Below are 18,645 nucleotides of genomic sequence, written 5' to 3' on the forward strand. Positions count from 1 at the left end.
TGTGATCCTGGAATGAGCACTGAAGTAAACGCCCCTCGCCTCTCACTCAGACTTGCTTGAACGGTCTCCCCGCGAGGCTGTAGCCGACCGACCCCTGTGTCCCCAACGGAAGAAGATTTATCATATTCTTCTGGGCCTGACTCAGATGAGCTTGTGAGCTTGTGTGTTTTACTCGTGGTGCGCAGAGAAAAAAGGAAATTGATTCTGGGGTCTGCCTCGGGATTGTGTTTTTTTTGTAATAAAAAAAAAAAAAAGGGCTTGAGGGGATGAAACTGCGGCTTCGTATTCAATATAAGCCACACTTTTTTCAGCCGGGCCAGAGTTTGAGTCTCGGATGTACCATGGGAGAGGTCAGATATCAAAAGTCTGACAATGTGAAAATTTGTTAGAGGGAAAGGAAAGAAAAGAGAAAAAATATCATGCTCTCATTTTCCGTAGATGGAGTTTGCCATAATGGATGGGAAATCTGTGCATGTTTGGCAGAATGTGCTCCTCGGAGTCGATATGATATGAGCAAGGCGTGCCCGTGACTGATGAAAAGTCAGCCTTACGACGTAATATACATGACAAGCTTTTGCCAAGCCTACTGAAGTACTTATGCAAGACGCGCGTAAAAGGGAGATCGACAAACCTAAGGTCTGAACTAGTCACTAGTGAAGAGCCTTGTTCTCTATACTTTGTAGCACTCAAAACGTCGTCTTGATTGTATCAGAGCATGTGGACGTCGTCATGTTGGTGACACCGATTTCATAGCAACAGGACGATAGTACTCATGTACTCAATCATTCATTATTCAAATGATATACACCCCTTCTCGCTGCACTGAGAACACGATAAAAATAACAATAAAACTCCAAATACCTTCAAGCCTTCTCTAGACATGGTCGAGCCATTTGCCCCCAAAGCTTCCAGGAGAGATACCGCCCGTCTTCGCTCATCTTATCCCTTCTCTGGCCCAAGTGGAGAGAGCAAGAGAGCCTCATCCCAATAGATTAACAGCAGCCACAGCCCTCAGTGATTCCGCAGCAGTCGATAGACTCGCCGCATCCACCTCGCATGCTCACTTCCGAGTCCATTGGGGGCTCAGCACCAGCCGACTGCAGACCTCGTCAGATAAGCAAATCATAAAGAACGCACACACGCAAAGTCTATTTGTTGTGACGAAGTGAAGAGAGAGAGAGAGAGAGAGAGGGAGAGAGGAAGAAACAGGAAATGTAGGGGAAAAAAGGGAGAGAGGAGACTATAGCTGTTTAACGTACGGGCTGCTGCGTGACGACGCCAGACTCCATGGGGATCTCCATGGGCTGCTGCTGCTGGACGGCGCTGACCTCGGGCATTTTGAAATGTGTGATGGTGGTGGTGGTGCAAAAGACCGTTGGCTTGGAGGTGCGATTGAAATAAAAAAGAAGTTGTCACGTTCGATATTGAAGAGTGGGAAGATGCTGAACGATGAGAGAACAAAAAGCAAAAGAAAAGACAAACCAACATAGGGAACCAGCCCGAGAAGCGAACCTCGTTCTTTTATATATGAAAGCAAACAAGCGGTATTGGGAGCCCTACTACTTTACCTACTGCAATATGACGTCGCGCTGCTGGTGTTGTCCATTTCCAAGTTTCCCAACCAACCCCAGCGGGAATTGCCCTTTGTCTTTTTTTTTTTTGGGGACCTATACCCTCCCTCCAGCAGGGTCTGGTAAGTTAAGCGAAGACATCCCTGGCGCAACCCAATGAAGCTTGACCCCGTGGTCGGGCTGGGGAGGGGGGAAGCGCGTTGCTGTTCTGTCGCATCATCTTACAGGCTCATCAGGGCGTGGACATGAAACCTTGGTCGACCGATTCCCAGAACCTGGTATTAACCAATTGAGTAGTAATCCCTCTCAGACCGGGTGGGGGGGGGGGGGGGGCGCGCTCTGGCCTTCTTCTTGTGTTCTTCCGGTTCTGTTAGAGTTGCTATTGATCCAGGCTTTCGTAATTATATGCTATAATTAATGAGTCTTCGGCATACTAAACTGTTTAACCGCCGGCTTTTTGTTCCTGGATGGATGGTTGGTTCTCTGCGTGCCAGGCTCGGTTGGGATGTGACCTTGCTCCTATGACGAAGGGGACTTTTGTTCTTACATCATGTCTGCAAAACACAGGGGCTTATTGACCAGCATCGAAAAAGACAATTTACTCAACAATCTCATATCTCAAAATCCTACAATTGCTGAGTTTGGATATCTAGGTAGAACAACAACAACAACAACAACAACAACAACCATAACCACACCTCCACCAACCTAACAATCAAGGAGCCCACCCCGCCAAACTCTCAACATGCTCCCTCCAAACCTCCACGGGATCTACCCCTTGCCCTTGCTCCTCACCTGCCACAGCAACGCTGCTGCTGCTGCTAGTAGAATTACTCCCAGGCGCCGGAAGATACGGCTTTCGATCCGCAAAACAAGCCGTCTCCCGCTCGGTCGGCACCGTCCCATTGAGGATATACGCCCTCGCCAGCGAATCCGTACAAGTAGACAAGTCCCTCGTCGAGTGCCCATAGCCATGATGAACAATCAGCCGCGCATTCTCGCCCATCTCATGCAGCAGCCTCCGCCCGTTGCGCAGCGGCGTCGCTGGGTCATAGACCTCGGCGATGAGCAGGACCGGGTGGGCGAGGGTGTGATTCAGATCGCCGCGGTAGACCTCGGCCACATCGGGCCAGTAGGTGGTGAAATGGCGGCAAGGTAGGACGGCGTAGAAGCGGTCATTGCCCGAGATCCAGGACTTGGTCGTCATGTTGGCCCAGAGGGAGGACCACCAGGCGAGGCCCTCGGGCGGCAGGGGGGCGTCGTAGCTGTCTGCGCAGATGACCATGAGCGAGAGCTCATCGCTTGACGGCCGCGGGGAGGGCGGCTGGAAGCGCGTCGGGTCGTATTCCCAGTCGTTCTTCTCGATGAGGCTCGTAGCGAGGGTGGAGTTCCCCTGCTCGAGCTCGTAGAGCGTCTGGGCCAGCGTGGGCCAGGTGACGGGGTTGTAGAGAGCCGCGTAGATGGTGTGCACCAGGCCACGGTATGTGACCAGAGAGGGGCCGCTCTCCTCATGGTATCCAGGCACGGGCTGGGTGATGAGCGAGTCTATCAGCGTCCGCATGCGGAGGTCGAGGCTCTCGAGAGTGACTGGCTCGCCACCATGTGGCTTTGCTAGCCAGCAGTGCTCTGGCCCGGCATGGACGCACTCCCCAAGGAAGCCATCGTGCCAGGCGTTCGTCACGTTGTCAAGAGCTGTCCAGCCAAAACCGCCCAACAGGCGGTGATCACGGACATACTCGGTACCGTCGAGGATGAGCCGACCAACACGGTCAGGGAACATATTCGCATATGTCTGCCCGATCCCTGTACCGTAGCTGACAAAGTACCCGTCCAGCTGCTCCTCGCCCAGGGCCTTCCTGATCTCGTCGAGATCTCTTGCCACGAGCGCCGTCGTCATGAAGCGGCCGAGGTCTCCAAACTTCTTCCAACAGGCATGAAAAGTTGCATTGTTCATCGTGTCAGCCCACCGCAGTAATGTGTCTGGATCCGCCGACTCCTCTCGGTACAGGTCGGTGAGCATGTGCCAACGGTCTCTGTCGGCGTCGTATGGGTAGCAGGAGATGGCAGGCTGCGACGTGTTCACCCCGCGGGGATCCCAGCCCAGCACGTCAAAGGTGCCATTGGTGTATTTGAGCGTCCTGTCCTGGGCTGTCCTCCAGGTGTATTCCGTGCCACTGCCACCAGGGCCACCAGGCTCAATCAACAGCGTCCTCTTGCTCTTGACGCCAGAGCCTGGCGGTGAAGATCTGTCGAGGCGGGATAGCCCTGAGACCTGCAGCTTTGTGACTGCAATCCTGACGGTGCGAGTTTCTGTGGCGTTGAGGTAATCCAGCGGCACGTCGAGATACCCACAGAGGAAGATGCCACGGCCAGCGTAGGGATCCTTAGGCCTTATACTACTGCTATCTCCCATAGACGCCGGGTTTTTCTCAGCCCAGCTCCAGTGGTCAGGCTCGGGATCAAACAGCCCCGCCCAGGATGCCTCGTGATCCTTGTCCTCCAGGGCAGGAGGCAAGGTCTTGTTGGTACAGGGCAAAAATCTGAATGGATCGTCTGGCTGAGGAAATGTCCCATAAGGGGATCCTGGTCCAGGGTGATGGTGGTGGTGGTGGTGGTGATGGTGACCATGATGCGGATGGTGATGGCCACCGTGCTGGCCTTGCAGACTCAGGTTACTGATCAAATGGTACAGACTTGCCAAGCCTGCAATGCCCAGCATGATGACCAGCGGCGACGGTGGTCTTCTCGGCCGTGACGTGGGATGCAACACACGAGGCGTCGCTGTTGTGAGGGGCGTCTTCTCGTCCATAGCAACAAGTGAATTTTTTCAAGCCCACAAGAGTAGATAAGTGGAGGGTGCTGATTGTGGGTTGAGTATAGGTGCAGGACGACATCAATATGAGGAATGTAGAAGTCAATAAATATATGGTAATAGAAGAATAGAAGTCATATTGGAGGAGAATAAGCCCTTGCTCGTTCAGGGTACTTGTTAAGGTGTGCTGTGTAAGACGGCTGAAATGATGGGCCTGTTCTACTAACAATTTGCTGGGGTAGGCAACCCCGCTTGGAGTATGAGCAAGGAGTGGGCTTGCGCGGCGTCGTCAGTTGTGTGGTTGATTGTTGGTTGAAGTGGCTGCGCAGTACGACCTTGAGACTCCATGTTGTACAATGTAGAGTCAGTACCGGCCTCTGAGAAATCGACAATTACTTGAGATGGACTTGTATTGGACTATCACATGCAGCAGGCCTTGTTCTGGCCGCGTCATCTGCATGGGCTCGCGGCTTCCAGTGTCGTGGGCGCTGCTTGTCTTTTCTGTTGACCTGTGGCAACCTAAATTCAGTTACGCAATGATTTCCACAACTCAGGTCTAGGGTAAGTAACAACTCACCACTCGCCATCTAACACCCAAGACAGACCCCTCCTCCAGCCACCAGCGAGAACAACAGGAGACAACAAGTACACAGCCGCACCACTCAGCTCGCCTCCTTTAATTCGACACAACGAGGGTTGTGAGATAATTCCAATCGTCCTGCGCTACCTTGAGCCACACTGCTCTCTCTTCCATGAGCTTGCGCTGGTGCTCAAGCGCCTCCTCTGGGCTCATCATGTCCAGTTCAAAGTCCTGGCGCACCAGGTCCAGTATCTCCAGCGGCAGTTTGGGCGCCATGTAGCTGCCGCTAAAGTCCAGCTCGACGCCATTCTCGTAGAGAAGTTGCAGCAGCTCAAAGGGGATTTTTCTTGTCGCTTCCCTCTGCGCCTGCGAAGACTCGCCAAATGCAGACTCGACCCACCAGTCTCTCTGCTGGGGCGGCACGTTCGCCGTCGAGATGATGCGCTCGTGCGGGTCTACGAGCCAGAGAGCAATGAAGCGTCGGTGGCCGGGTTTGGTCGGGTCAACGAGCTTGAAAGGGGAGACGCGGTGTTGGCTGGAAGAAAATTGAGATGAGGTCAGCGGGAGTTGTCTGGGTGACAGTACATTCGGGAGACCTCGGTTGTGGGAATACTCACAAGACGCCTGGAAAGGCAAGCAGGCGTCCCTCGCGGATCTCGACGTGGCCGTAATTTTGAATGCAGATGCTCTCTTCGTCCGCGGAATTGAATCCGTATACACACTCCAACCAATGTCGAACGCCCTCGTAGATATAGTCCCCTTCGATATATGTCTCAAGAACATCCTGTTGGTCGCACATCTGCATGCGGAAGTTAAGACTGCATTCGGTGATGTTCTCGCTGTCCAGACAAAACAGAGCGGTGGCGCAGATTTTCTCGTTCATCAAGCCCTCGACCTAGAAGTCCAACATCCTTGATTAACACCATGGTCCAGGCCACACAACGCGAGACATCCTCGTCTTGACTCACATGCCAGTCTTCCAGCGGAGACTCAGGCTTGTCGGGTGTAAGCTCGATCGAGGTCATTTTAACGATAATCTGCAGGCCCGAGGCCTTGAACTTCCTGAACAAGCGACCCTCAGTCTTTTCCACACCTGCTCTTGTGATGTATGAGTCGTAATGAGCATCACAGCCCCAACACGGCCCATAAAGTACCGGCTTCCGCAGAATCATCCATTTGCGCTCAGCCTCGTCCTTGACCCAGCCGTACAAGTCACCTACCGTACTGAGATCAAGTTCTGCATCGGCTACCTTGGCCGGGTGAGACGGAGACCAGAGCGATCTCCTTTCACGGCTGAAGAGGTCACGCAGGGGCGTGAAGCGTGATTTTCTGAGCCCGGGACCCTGAAGTGTGTTGTCTTGATATGTCAGCAGACACTGATCCCACGCAGGAATCGCTGTATTGATCATCTGCTCAATCGCGACGTAAATCTCTGGATACTTCGTCGGGTGCAGATTGTTGATGTAGCTCGTCAACTTAACGCTGCCGTCATCCTGGAAGATGACATTGGACGGGAGCCATTGATATGTCGCAGACCAGTATCTGTTGGGTCCAAAATTGGGAAACGGTTCTCTGTCTGGCTGCGGCTGCTCCTCGTCGAGGACGTTGCCTTTCCCAGCCCATTTGTCGATCGCGTCAAAGACACCGACAACTTCATCTTCGAACACCTTGGTCTGACCATAAACGAGTGGGTGCATGGATGGGTGAACGAGGTCTTGGACCATATGTCCCAAATTGGGATGCCGCGCTGGGCTGTCTGCCTGATCACGTTTGAGCTTCTCGAAGGCCTTCCTGAGGGCATCACGGAGGTTCTCTGTGATGGCAACGTCCGACTTGACAACCGCAGCAGAGGCATCCAGAGTCGGGATCAAGCCCGTCTTCTCATAGTAAAGCGCCTTGGTTTGCAGCTCCTCTATGCACTGCGCACAGGTCGGTTAGCAGCTGCTCATGTTCAAGTAACCCTTTATCAGGGAGGAAGGGGCGGGCCTCACCAAATCGAAAGTCTTGGCGTCAACAATCTCCCACCCATTAACACCACCTGGGCCATCCTCGCGCCGCTCCTCCGAGGCCTCGCTCACCCCGATTATGGGAGGACCCCATTTGCTCCCTGGCACAGCGGCAATCTTCATCCACTCGCTGTCCGGGACGGCCAGCGCCTCCTCCCGCCACTTGTCCACGATGGACCTGTCAAAGACTTCATGGTGCCACTCGGGCTTGTCCGTCAGTTGGTCCATGATCGCCATCATGGCCACCTCGCGCACGGGGAGCACCTTCGAAAACGATGGAGGTGAGCTGATGTCCATAGTGATCGGGTGTGACGGGGGTGCGCAAGGCCATTGCCCGTATGAGGCCCTGTGTCGGATGGGCAGGCCCATGCCTGCGTATTTGGGAGATTCGTTCAACATTTTCTTAAGAGGATAGGTTACAAGGAAAGAAGAAAAGGGTTGAGTCGTTTACTAGACGTCTGGCTGAGAGGAGTGCAGATGAGGGAGTTACGTAGGTTGCTTGAGATTTGGTTGACGCAGGCGTGTTGGGACAAAACGCGAAGGGGGAACAGTGAGAGGTGAGAGACGGACGGGCCTACTTCCTGTAGACGCGTGCGAGCGGCGCAATTTTTTTTCTCTTCTTTTCCTTCCTCTTTTTTCGTCTGATTTTTTATGTACTGTATTGTACTGTACTGTTGTCGAAGGAGCTAGGCAGCGCCTCGTGATGCCTCCTGCACGGAGATGACCTCCCGCTACCACCTGGCATCTGTTTCTCTTTCTTTTGTGATTAATAAGCTGAAAGTTGTTGAAGGTTAGGCACTGGACTCCCTGGCTGAGGACAGAGGCAGCAGCAGCTTCCAATGACCATAAAAGCAGCCTATGTCTGGTTTGGTTGTGGAAGAAAAGAGGCACCGAGTGTGAATCACGCTGGAAAAGAAACACAAATAGGGAAGAACAACAGTGAGCTGGTGTCATACAGAACATCTTGATCTATTTAGATTCATTCGTCACTGGGTCTGGCTGATGTGCTACTGGCCTTCTGTTCAGTGTCCTGGTTTCGTTTCCGACGTATGTGTAGTCCGAGATGGTTCGTCGAAGCGGGCACCGCTTCGCTTCATGTCTTCATGTATGAACAGGTAGTTAGCCCACTAAGATGTTTCACTACGCACGTAGGGCACGAGGAAGTCACAGGGAGTTGGAGCCGAAATATGGCTCATGAAGGATCGAGAGCCCAGACAAGGTCAGCGCTTTTTCTATTGCGGCTACTATGACCAGGTCAAGATTGACGACCACTGGATCATCTTTCAGATATATCGCTCTCGCCGCCACTCTAGCCCTTGGCAGCACCAGCTTTGATAAGCAAGCTATAGCACAATCGTCAGCAATCACTCTTTTGGAAGACCGCCAGGTCTTGGGGACATCTCATCACTCACATATCCCCGTCTTGTACGACGTAGTCCTTGCCCTTGGTCATCATCTTACCCTTCGCCTTCACCTCTGCCTCGTCACCAACCTCCTTCAGGGTCGTGAAATTGTAAACGATGGCCTGGATGAAGGTCTTCTCAAAGTCACCGTGGATGACACCAGCTGCTTGAGGGGCTTTTGTGCCGTTGCGGATGGTCCATTGCCGCACCTCATCAGGGCCGACTGTGAAGAAGCTGCCCAGGTTGAGAACCTTTCGCATCTGGACGATAACCTTTGGTAGTGCCGAGTCGGCGCCAATGTTCTTGCACTCCTCCTTCACCTGGTCATCATTCTCAAATTGAGACAAGCGCTCCTCGAGACACACTGAGATGGGGATGATCGGGTCGCCAGGTGCGTGCTCCTTGCACCACTCGGCGATCTTGGGCAGGTGCTTATTCTTCTTTCGGATGTAGTCCTTCTCCGACAGGTTGACGAGGAAGACGACGGGCTTGGCAGTAAGCAGGAAAAGGGGGTTGATGACCTCGACCTGATGAGAATGTTAGCAAACCTTGCCCAAGAGCAGTGAGGCCGAAAATATAACAAGAAATTGTTTGTTGGAAGTTCAGACGAAGTTTTATCTCAGTATGCACTCTGCGTTGTTTGGTGAGGCATTCGACGAGCTGGGATTAGATCAGGCACTATGGCCTTTTGTCATCATGAAGATTGATTGTGTTCGGGATCACCGATTACACATGAGAAGCGATTGCAGGAAAAGATTGAGGATGGAAACACGAAAGGTCGGCTTACCTCCTTGGGGCTCCAGTTGCCGTGCCTGACGTCCTTGCCGTCCTTGAGCCACTGGAGAATTCGTTCTATCGTCGCCTCCTCCTCTCTTGCCTTCTTCTGCTCCAGACTCTGGCCACCCTGTCGGGTCTTCTTCTTCTGGTTCTCAAGGGCCTTCTCCACGAACTCAATATCCTTGAGCCTCAACTCCTCGGCGATGATATCCAAGTCACGAGTGGGGTTCACATCACCCTCGACGTGGATGATCTCGGCATCGTCGAAGCAGCGCACGACCTGGAAGACGGCATCGACAGCACGAATGTGGGACAAGAAGGCGTTGCCCAGACCGGCACCAGTAGAGGCACCGCGGGTCAGACCTGCAATATCGTAGACGGTCAAGTTGGCGGGAACTCGAGACTTGGGCTTGAACTTGTCACACAACCAGTCATACCGCTCGTCGGGAACGATAACGCGGGCCTCTTCGGGGTCAATTGTGGCGTAGGGGAAGTTGGCCGGGTTGCCCAAGTGGCACTTGGTAATCGCCTGGAAGAGGGTGGATTTTCCGACGTTTGCAAGGCCGACCTGAAAGAGAGAGTCAGAGGGCGGCCTGTACATGCGTGTGGTCGGGTGTTTGGGGCCGACAAGGGTTTCGAGAAGCTTACGATTCCACTCTTCAGACTGTTGCCGGGACGGCCCAGGAGAATCTTCTCCTGCTCTACCTGCTTCTTGGGAGGCATTTTCTTCTTCTTGGAATAGGGACGAGTGGAGAGGCAGAGAAACGTGCAGCTAAGCACGCGATGTGATTGAAATGCAGAGCTAGCTGCAGGTGAAGAAAAGGCGCGAGAGACAGAAGAAGAGAAGTAGAGCGGGGGATGCAGAAGCGAGGACGTGGTCGCGACCTTTTGAAGGGCTGTTTCCAGCCCAACGTCAGCTTTGTTTCGACTGCGAAATTGTAGCTGACGAGAAACTCCGCGATTGGTCGTCGAGAGTGTCGCTGGAATATGTGTTTGATTCCTTACGAAAATGCCCTCGTCTCGCGTGGGAAAGAGGAAAATGTGAAAATGGGATGGCGGGGTTGCGTTAGGTTTTGGGTTGGATTGGGGAGAGAAGGTGTGAAAAGCCTCCTCCCACCAAGCTCTAAAATTTTGCAGCTTGCTTCCAAGGTGGTAGCGTGGGGCAGACCAGCAACTGGAATGACGGAGCCGCAGCTCTACCAAGCGAGGAGGCACGGGCCAGGACGCACCCACGCAACCACACCACGGTACAGCATATTACCAACTAGTACTACAGCGCACCATCATGCTGTAGTGCCATAGTGACAGTCTAACGGGAACAGGATAAACTAAGCCTCCGGTGTACCAGAGTGCCTTCCCCGCATGAAACAAGTGGGGGATAGACCCAAGGAGATTCCAGGGGTCCTTGTCCGACTCCCCCAAAGGCAGTCAGCCTTAGGAGCCAAAAGCCCTGGATGACGCCCCGTGGTGACGCCTTGGGTCAACGCCTCATTTGGGGATGCACTGGATGTCAGCAAGCAGGGGTCATCTCTGTGAGCATGGCTGATAAGCTCGGCCAAGTCACCCACGGCCAACGCTCGCTCGCTCGCTCGCTCGCTCAAGCAAAAGGACCCAACCCAGCATGCTAGGAGCACCGGAATGGGAAGTGCCAACGTCGAGGTTGAGTCCAATCCACAATCCGTTTTCCCCCTCTCGCTTCCCTTCCCTTAGAGGCTTGCAAGTTGGCCGCCATCTCGACCAACCCACCACACCTCACTGACGACCACGCCTGGCTTGCGTATGTGGTCGCAAGTTTCGAGTGAGGGGCTTTGTTTCAGTCTCATAGAAACCTCTCAATTGTTTCAGCTACCTCTTCCCAAGACCTCCTTTCCTTCCATTCTCGCTGTCCTAGCGCGTGCGACTTTGCACGGCCAAGTGACAAGCTGAGGCTGGTGACGGAAATCGATATCACCCACACATGCGCCTTTGGACCTGAACTTCCGACCCTCCTCCGTCCTCTTGGGACCTCCTTCCCAACTTCCACAAACCACATCGCCCTGACGAGACAGTTGTTCTCCACAGAGCACCGACCATGGCACCAAAGAAGGCATCGTCGAAGTCGGCCAGGTCCCACAGGTCGACCATGTCTCTACAAAAGACCGAGATCATCATCAATGTATATGATCTCATGCCAGTATGCAGTCTGAACTCCCATCATCAGCACACGCTTCCTAACTCTAGCTAACGCCTTATAGCCCGGCAGATTCGCTTCGCTACTATGGACCGTAGGATCGTCCCTCCTCCACTCCGGTGTCGTCATCAACGGCAGAGAATACGCATACGGTGGGCACGACAAGCCTGGGGTGACAGGCGTGTACTGGACGAGGCCCAGGACCCTCCCGCCCGGCGCCACCTTCAAGCAAGAGATATTACATGGCTTCACGCTGTCTCCACAGAACGAGATCGATGCGATCATCCACGACGTCTCGAACGAGTTCCAGGGCACGTCGTACAATCTTTTGACAAAGAACTGCAACCACTTTACGGCGTACCTCTGCCAAAAATTGACGGGCCGGAGTGGGCCTGGGTGGCTGAACAGGGCCGCAAGCATCGGGGTGGCTCTCCCTTGTATCGTGCCGAGGGATTGGATCGAGCCGCCAGAGTTCGACACGCAGGGCGGCGACCTGCTAGACGAGGAGAGCGATTCGGATGAGAGGTCCAGGATGCTCCGGGAGTCTAGGGAAGGGCCTCGACTGGTTGAACTCCAGAATAAAGATGGCGATCCCGCCTTGAGAGCTGACGACAGCAATTCCCGCGGCGAACCCCATGGGGAACACCAACGATAGAATATGGTGGTTTTCACGTCACGCATGGACATTTTCTGGACCTCGTATCCGTGGTATAAACAAGGACCGACGATGCACATTATGTCGCCATGCCGAAACATCATGGCGATAGCAGTATTATTTGGGCATGCGTTATTGCTTTTGACTGTTGGCCTCGCTCTATGTAAAAGCCGGGAGGGGTTTTGCGAGTTCTTTCGGGCTGTCCCGGTATCCCGACTCAGTTTTCACGAAGCAGCCAGTGCTTTTTTTCTCACTGCAGATTCAGACAAGCTTGTGCGGATCGTTGGGTACTGATGTATGACATGGGATGTTGAATGCGACTCAGTGGCCATCAAGTTGTGTGATGGCTATTGATCCATCCTGCGTCGATGCTCAGAGGCGGGAGGTTTTTTGACATGGAACTGTGTAACTGGGTTGGTTTTCAAGGTCACTGGAGTCTGGAGTGTTTGAGCATTGTTCATGATATCACCAATGTATTTGTTATTTCTTCCCTTTTCTTTAATGTTTTTCTGTTCCCGGAGAAGGGGTAGGGAGTTTGAGTTATTGTATTCCCTCAGGCGGATTTTCATCTGGTCTTTCGTAGTGTGGGCCGCAAGAACATGACATGCCTGTAGTCAGACGAGAGTGAATGAGGTGAGGCTGTACAAACAGCTTTGATATTGTTTGATTTGAGCACATGGCGACAGTCTACAAGTTACTCTAGTATTCAACAACAGCCATTGCACCGCAGTATTATAACAATATGGCACTCTTGCTATGCTCTCCTTCATAAGACAGGCGGTAATGAGTCCTTGTCCTTGCATCTCACGGGTTTTCTGCAAATAATGATGTTGACTCCTAGTATGTTCACTGGGCCCTCAGCGCCAGCATCACGTCTACTAGAACATGATACAGGGTGCTCAAAGCTGACCTGCGAGGTAGACTCGGTTGTCATAGCATTATTTGTGAAGTCATCAGGTCTTGCTACTGTCCAGATTCTCTTCATATACATGATCTACTTTCACGTCTATAGGATTTCAGGTATACTGGCCTGCAAATTAATATTGTACGTCATGTGTATGCTGCTATTCTACAAACAACATCTTCTTGCGAAGATGGGAAGGATGCCTGGTCCATCTGGGAGTCTATTAGGAAGCAGCCATACCGTAATATGTCATGTTATAGTCTAAATATATATATTAAGAGAAGTACAGCACACAGCATCTCAGGGTAAGTATGTAGACTGACATCACGATCGGATGAGATGTTTCATTCGAAAGATGCTTTCTGATTTGTTGGTGGGATGAATGTTGCCAAGGATGGTCTGTCTGAATGACTCAGGATTGGGGAAATCTTTGGTTGCCATGGCTATAGCCTAAATGGAGATGCATCTGTTCCATGTCAAATCTACTGATTCCGCATGAGGGACTATGCATACTGTTCATCAGTAGAACAAAGAAAAAGATAAAGGTTGAAGGTAAAGTACCGGAGAAGCATGTGAAAGGCAGACACAGATGGATCTGGACCCATGGGCCGTCCTGCGGCATTCCCCACAGGGCCCTAGCTGCCCCAGCTCAAGGCTGGGCCACTGTAGGGGGGCAGGGGGGGAGGGGGTTGGTCAGGCCCACTGATTGGATGAAGTCACACCTGACTAGACGGATGGTGCTGAGCTCTCCTGAGTGTGCTAAGACAATCTATCAGCTTGACCTGCCACCTGGGAGGACTTCAGCCCATCCCTTCTGCACACATTTCTTTCCTCATCACAACGTTGTCAACTACCTTTCTCCACCTTCTTACTACCTTTTCAGCTACTGAGCATACTGTATTGTACTCAACAATCATTTTCTCCCCCTCTCTACCCAGAAAGCAAGCAGCTTTGTACTCCCAGCCCATGCACAGCAGTTGCAGCACCATCTGCTGGTGACATCAGCTCAAAACCCAACCTTATCGGTACCACCACCCCCCAGCGTGCGCATCAGCTCACTCAACCCAGCCCACCCATTGATGCAAAGAGGGGGCGGCCGACAGGCTGTCGCAGGTCACCAGTCGAATGAATGCAACCCCTAAACCCCTTCCTCGCTGCCTTCTTCAAGAGCCCCATCCCGTCGCAGTGCAGCCCGGTCCAGTACCACGTCCTCCTGGTTCCCACCACCGATGTCCTCCTCACCTCGCGTGAGGCCGAGGCCACTCCCGGCTCCAGCATTGCCGAGACCGTTTCTACAGACGACTTCCTCGCCAGCCATGTTCTGCGCATCCCAGACCCGACCAGGCCGGTGGGAGGCACCAACGGGAATGGCCCGGCCGGTGGAGGGAAGGACTCGATGCCGAACCTGCGCGAGATGAGGGGCAAGGCGAAGCAGTATAATACGATTAATGGGAGGAATGTCGTAATCAAGGACAACGTGGTGTATACGAACAAAGGTAGGTTCATCTACAAGGGTGTCGTGTTGGGTGGTTTGATATCCCGAGCTAACGCCAGCGTGCGCCAGGCTTCAAGACGTTGGCCTCTGCCAACCTCCTCGGGGACGCGATCTGGTACTCAGACACACTAGAGCCTAGGGGGTGGCTAGTCTACTACATCTCGCGACCGCTGGTGGGATCATGGGAGGAGATCAAGATCACGCCCGCAGTGCTCGTCGAGGGGACGAGGAGGGCCGGGGCACTACAACAGAATGGTGCATCACCACAGTCGGAGACCAGCGACGCCTCCATGGTACCCAAAAAGAAGGAGATTAAGAGCTTCCACGACCTGCTCAACCACTTTCCCATCATCGCGAGGCAGATGCAGACCGGGCTCGAGAAGCTGTTCCGCGAGTTCACATTGGTCATAGAGCGTCCATTACCACCGCCTCCATCAGCATCACATATTCCAGACCCTACACCGGAGGGACCCATCACTACAGCCACGAGGAACGCCAGGTCGAACAGCATGTCACAGGTTTCAAAATTGCCGTCTAACGGCCAGAGGGCGCAGAAATTTCTGGAGCCGTTCTATGCCGAAGATGACGAAGAGGTTTTCCGAGTCTCGCTAGAGACGGCCGTGACGAATGCGATCGATCTCTTCCAGAGTGTCGACAAACAGCAGCTATCACTTCTAGGTGCGACGACTGAGCTGACGGGGCCGGTGGTGGAGCGGCTGATCGAGCGCTATGTCACGGAGAATGTGCACAACATGCTGTTCCCTAGGCTGGCTGCCCTCAAGAGGCCCGAGGATCTGGAGCTCGAGGCCAAGATCCGACAGATGGATTTCATTGATGTGTCGCAGCTGGGTATTTTTATCGAGGGCGGCCATCGAGGAAAGCAGGAGCTCATCTCCAGGCTGGCGAGGGCTATTGACGAGTTCAAAAAGATCACAAATGCTGGAAGCCCACAGGAGATGATGGATATTCTACTATCGACCATGAAGTCTCTGACGCAGCTCGGAGATGCGCCTCCAATACCGGACAACCGTCCCGTGACGCCTTCTGCAGAAAAGACGATCCTCACCATCAATGCGGATACGTTGGTGTCACTCCTTCTCTTTGTTGTGATCAGGGCACAGATTAAGCATCTGCAGGCGCGATTCTTATACATGCGCCATTTCATCTTCGTGGAAGACGTCGACAGCGGCGAGATGGGATATGCCTTGAGCACATTTGAAGCTGTGCTCGTTTACCTTGATCGCGATTCGACAGGCCTGCGCAGGGCGAGCCATCGGAACAAGGTTCTCTGGGATGCGACAGCTCAGGGCGACCTCGAAATTTTGCAAAAGATCATGGAACCCAGTGGAAATGCTGTAGACGACGCGGTCAATGAGGAGGAAGCTGCTGCTCTGTCGTCGGCTCGATCGAGTCGGCGGGCATCCATGAGCAGCAGTCACTGGAGTTTCATAAACGGATCATCAAGGAGATCCTCCACCGTCTTGACGAACTCTGAGCGCTTCTCGATGGGATCCGACCTCAGTCACGTCTTTCCTTTCAACAGACATGAAGACCTGGATAGTACAACAGAATCCATGTTCCCACCCTTGAAACGCATTAAAAAGGTGGCCATGGATGTGCGAAGCCTCTCGAGCGGATCGGAGATCTCATTCCACTCCCGATCTGGGAGTATTGGGACCATTGGAAGCGGAATCGAGGGTGACACATCGATCGAGCGACTATCCCAGACGCAAGACTCGTTTGGCGAGTCTATTCTCATGATGGCCGTGCAAAATGGACGTCCAGAGGCCCTGACATATCTGCTCGGCCTCAAGTCCTACTACCCGCCGGACGTCGTCCTTGAGGACAGCAATAATGAAGAAACGACCCTCTTCAGCGCCGCTGTTCAGCTTGGCGACGAGAGGGTGATTCGAATCTTGTTGGACTTCATGAACAATGAGCCCGGCATTACGGAAGACAAGATGAGGTTGTATTTCGCTAAACAGGATGTATGGGGTCGCAGCGTGGCTCACTACATGTTCCATGCGCCTTTTCTAATTATCAACTATGGGAGGATGATGCCGTGGACCCTTCAGGATAAGAACGGGCAGACACCGCTCTTCGCAATATGCCGCTCCTACGACCATACGCTGTACCACGCGATGGTGCAGCAAGCCCTCGAGATCGCGACCGAGTGTCAAGGCGACGGGCAGCCCCTTCATCTCGACGAGCATATCGATGCGAAGGGCAACACCCTGCTCCACATCATCAACGATGCGCAGCTCTGCCTGAGGGTGCTGCAGAAATGCGACGCAGACGTCAACGCAGTCAATGATCGAAAGTTCACTCCCCTGATGGTGGCCAGCAAATATGGCCGCTTCGATGTGGTTCGAGCCTTCTTTGGTGATGCCAGGGTTGATATCACGGCCAAGGAACTTCGCGGGTTGACGGCTGTGGACCTCGCCAAAGATGACGATGTTCGCAACAAGATTGACGACCTTGTCCTTTTCGGTGCGCCTCCAGGAAACGAGTCTCGCACGACGGCCGTGGTGCGGTCCTATTTTGTTGAGGATGCCAGCATTCGCTTCGTGCTGAAATCTGGCGCGCCGGTGGACAAGCACAGTTATGCCGTGACGACCTGTAGGCGATCGCTGACGGACTTTGAGCACCTCGCGAAGCTTTTGTGCATGGAGAACCCAGCCTCGTGGATACCGTCTCTGGCCGGCTTGCGATCACCGTTCCAGATCCCCGTCAAGCCTAGCAGGGCGGTCCTCAAGGACCTGCAGATCAGGATGGACTGGTTCCTGCGCATCTTGCTGGCTCACCCGACGTTTGCGACCCACGAGATGCTGTGGGAGTTCTTCCTAGTACCGGATCTACAGCCTGACATGATGGAGCAGCGCACCAAGCTCAAAGCCGACACCCGTGTGGAAAAGGTCCGCGAGGAGCTCGAGCCTCTAGAGGATGTGCGCGAGGTTGAACAGTTTGTCGATCATGCCCGCGAAAACGTCCGCAGCGTCAACCACTCGACAAAGAGCGTCGCGCGAAGGACAAACGTGGTTGGCAATGCTGCCCTGGATCTATACGATTCGTCGGTGCTCCTGCATCGTGCTGTGTCTACCCTACCTTTCCTCCCGCCGGCGCATCTCACCGCCCTCGAGACCTACGTACGGGCCCTCTCACCTACATCAGCTCATCCCTACGCGGCATTTCATTCCTCGCAGCTTGCCTTGCAATCCACCATCGACGCCATCTTGACAGCACTCACGCGCCCGCCCCGGCTTATCAACCAGATCAATGCCTTACGCCGCACTGTAGAACGCAACTACTCGTCCCTCTCACGCTCCACCCGATGGCCGCTAGGACTTCTCGACGACGCCCGCCAGCGGCTCAACGAGGAGCGTGAGGAGAGGGTTCGTGCCGGCCAGGCTGAGGTGGACAATCTCTCCCGCGAGCTAAGGTACACCCAGCAGACAGTGGCGGCGGAGCTCGCAGGGTGGCAGGACATGCACGAGAAGATGGGACGCAGAGCGATACGGGAGCTCGCAAGAGGCATGGTCGTGGTCGAGAAGATGCGGCTGGAGGGAATGAGGCGAGCCCTGAGGAAGCTGAAAGAGTTCGGCGGCGCAGGTGGCGCTGAGCCCCTGCGACGTGGCAGTACTGGAGACGGCGGCGGTGATGGAGCCCCTGGGTTTTCCAGCCTGACCCCGCCTGTCGCGCTGGCTGGGCTCAACATGGCCCCAAAGCAAGAGGCCGAGGTTGACGCAGGCCTACCTGTGCAGTCAGACGCTGCCAGGACGCCAATTCCCAAGGAGATCATGAAGCTGGACGCGGAGGATTCAGCAGGTCCGAGCCCTACGGGATCCTCCAGCTCAGGTCAGGTCCACCGACCATTATTTGATGACGAGCTCCCTGGCGAGGAGGAAAGGGGCAGTGCTAGCAGGTAAGGTGACCGACAGACATGGCATAGCTGGTCCAAAAAGGGTACTGGGTCTACTATTCACACACGTGGCTGGACGACGGGTCTGGCAAAGCAGGCAGACGGGAAAGGTGGGGGCGTTATTTTGGACGGACGACGACAACGACATGGGGCGCATGGCAGTACAAGCAAAATGTGATCATAGAGAGCGGAGGGAGGAGAGGCTCTTCCCCCCCCCCCCCCCACGCATGTAGATTCGCAGGTGTTGATACTTTGGCCAATGGATACCCCTTTTTTCTTTTCTTTTTCTTTCCTTCCCTCAAATCTCGTATTGAAGTTGGGACACTGCCTGCCTGCCTGCCTTTCTGCCTGGG

The 18,645-nt window shown here is 53.9% G+C and overlaps 7 protein-coding genes across 7 annotated transcripts; 2 read left to right on the top strand and 5 right to left on the bottom strand.

The window, feature by feature from the left end:
* Nucleotides 1-748: 748 nt before the first annotated feature.
* M406DRAFT_321113 (uncharacterized protein) lies at nucleotides 749-1,439 on the bottom strand. The gene is made up of 2 exons (XM_040919475.1): nucleotides 1,260-1,439; nucleotides 749-1,097 (listed from the first exon to the last, which is right to left on the bottom strand). The coding sequence occupies exons 1-2, from the start codon at nucleotides 1,335-1,337 to the stop codon at nucleotides 993-995; spliced, it is 183 nt and encodes a 60-aa protein (XP_040779972.1). The 5' UTR covers nucleotides 1,338-1,439; the 3' UTR covers nucleotides 749-992.
* Nucleotides 1,440-2,181: 742 nt separating this feature from the next.
* On the bottom strand, nucleotides 2,182-4,290 carry M406DRAFT_287078 (alpha/beta-hydrolase; the record flags this gene model as incomplete). The annotated part of the gene is made up of 2 exons (XM_040918711.1): nucleotides 2,182-2,354; nucleotides 2,406-4,290. The coding sequence occupies 2 exons, from the start codon at nucleotides 4,288-4,290 to the stop codon at nucleotides 2,287-2,289; spliced, it is 1,953 nt and encodes a 650-aa protein (XP_040779973.1). The 3' UTR covers nucleotides 2,182-2,286.
* Nucleotides 4,291-5,059: 769 nt separating this feature from the next.
* On the bottom strand, nucleotides 5,060-7,266 carry M406DRAFT_250309 (uncharacterized protein; the record flags this gene model as incomplete). Its single annotated transcript, XM_040916687.1, has 5 exons — nucleotides 5,060-5,498; nucleotides 5,581-5,852; nucleotides 5,932-6,882; nucleotides 6,955-7,023; nucleotides 7,078-7,266. 5 exons carry the CDS (start codon nucleotides 7,264-7,266, stop codon nucleotides 5,060-5,062), a joined length of 1,920 nt encoding a protein of 639 aa, XP_040779974.1.
* Nucleotides 7,267-8,142: 876 nt separating this feature from the next.
* On the bottom strand, nucleotides 8,143-10,046 carry M406DRAFT_344913 (putative GTP-binding protein). The gene is made up of 4 exons (XM_040922020.1): nucleotides 9,798-10,046; nucleotides 9,160-9,717; nucleotides 8,382-8,899; nucleotides 8,143-8,312 (listed from the first exon to the last, which is right to left on the bottom strand). Exons 1-4 carry the CDS (start codon nucleotides 9,870-9,872, stop codon nucleotides 8,279-8,281), a joined length of 1,185 nt encoding a protein of 394 aa, XP_040779975.1. The 5' UTR covers nucleotides 9,873-10,046; the 3' UTR covers nucleotides 8,143-8,278.
* Nucleotides 10,047-11,238: 1,192 nt separating this feature from the next.
* M406DRAFT_222985 (DUF862-domain-containing protein) lies at nucleotides 11,239-11,869 on the top strand (the record flags this gene model as incomplete). The annotated part of the gene is made up of 2 exons (XM_040915635.1): nucleotides 11,239-11,322; nucleotides 11,384-11,869. Coding segments are annotated over 2 exons (570 nt in total), but the record flags the coding sequence as incomplete, so codon positions are not given.
* Nucleotides 11,870-12,321: 452 nt separating this feature from the next.
* Nucleotides 12,322-12,543, bottom strand: M406DRAFT_62998 (uncharacterized protein; the record flags this gene model as incomplete). Its single annotated transcript, XM_040924811.1, has 1 exon — nucleotides 12,322-12,543. One exon carries the CDS (start codon nucleotides 12,541-12,543, stop codon nucleotides 12,322-12,324), a length of 222 nt encoding a protein of 73 aa, XP_040779977.1.
* A 1,464-nt stretch (nucleotides 12,544-14,007) lies between these two features.
* M406DRAFT_337322 (uncharacterized protein) lies at nucleotides 14,008-18,299 on the top strand (the record flags this gene model as incomplete). The annotated part of the gene is made up of 3 exons (XM_040921242.1): nucleotides 14,008-14,374; nucleotides 14,443-18,003; nucleotides 18,037-18,299. 3 exons carry the CDS (start codon nucleotides 14,008-14,010, stop codon nucleotides 18,297-18,299), a joined length of 4,191 nt encoding a protein of 1,396 aa, XP_040779978.1.
* Nucleotides 18,300-18,645: the final 346 nt, after the last annotated feature.

This window comes from Cryphonectria parasitica (assembly GCF_011745365.1).
Source record: "Cryphonectria parasitica EP155 unplaced genomic scaffold M406scaffold_2, whole genome shotgun sequence".
Classification (NCBI taxonomy): domain Eukaryota; kingdom Fungi; phylum Ascomycota; class Sordariomycetes; order Diaporthales; family Cryphonectriaceae; genus Cryphonectria; species Cryphonectria parasitica.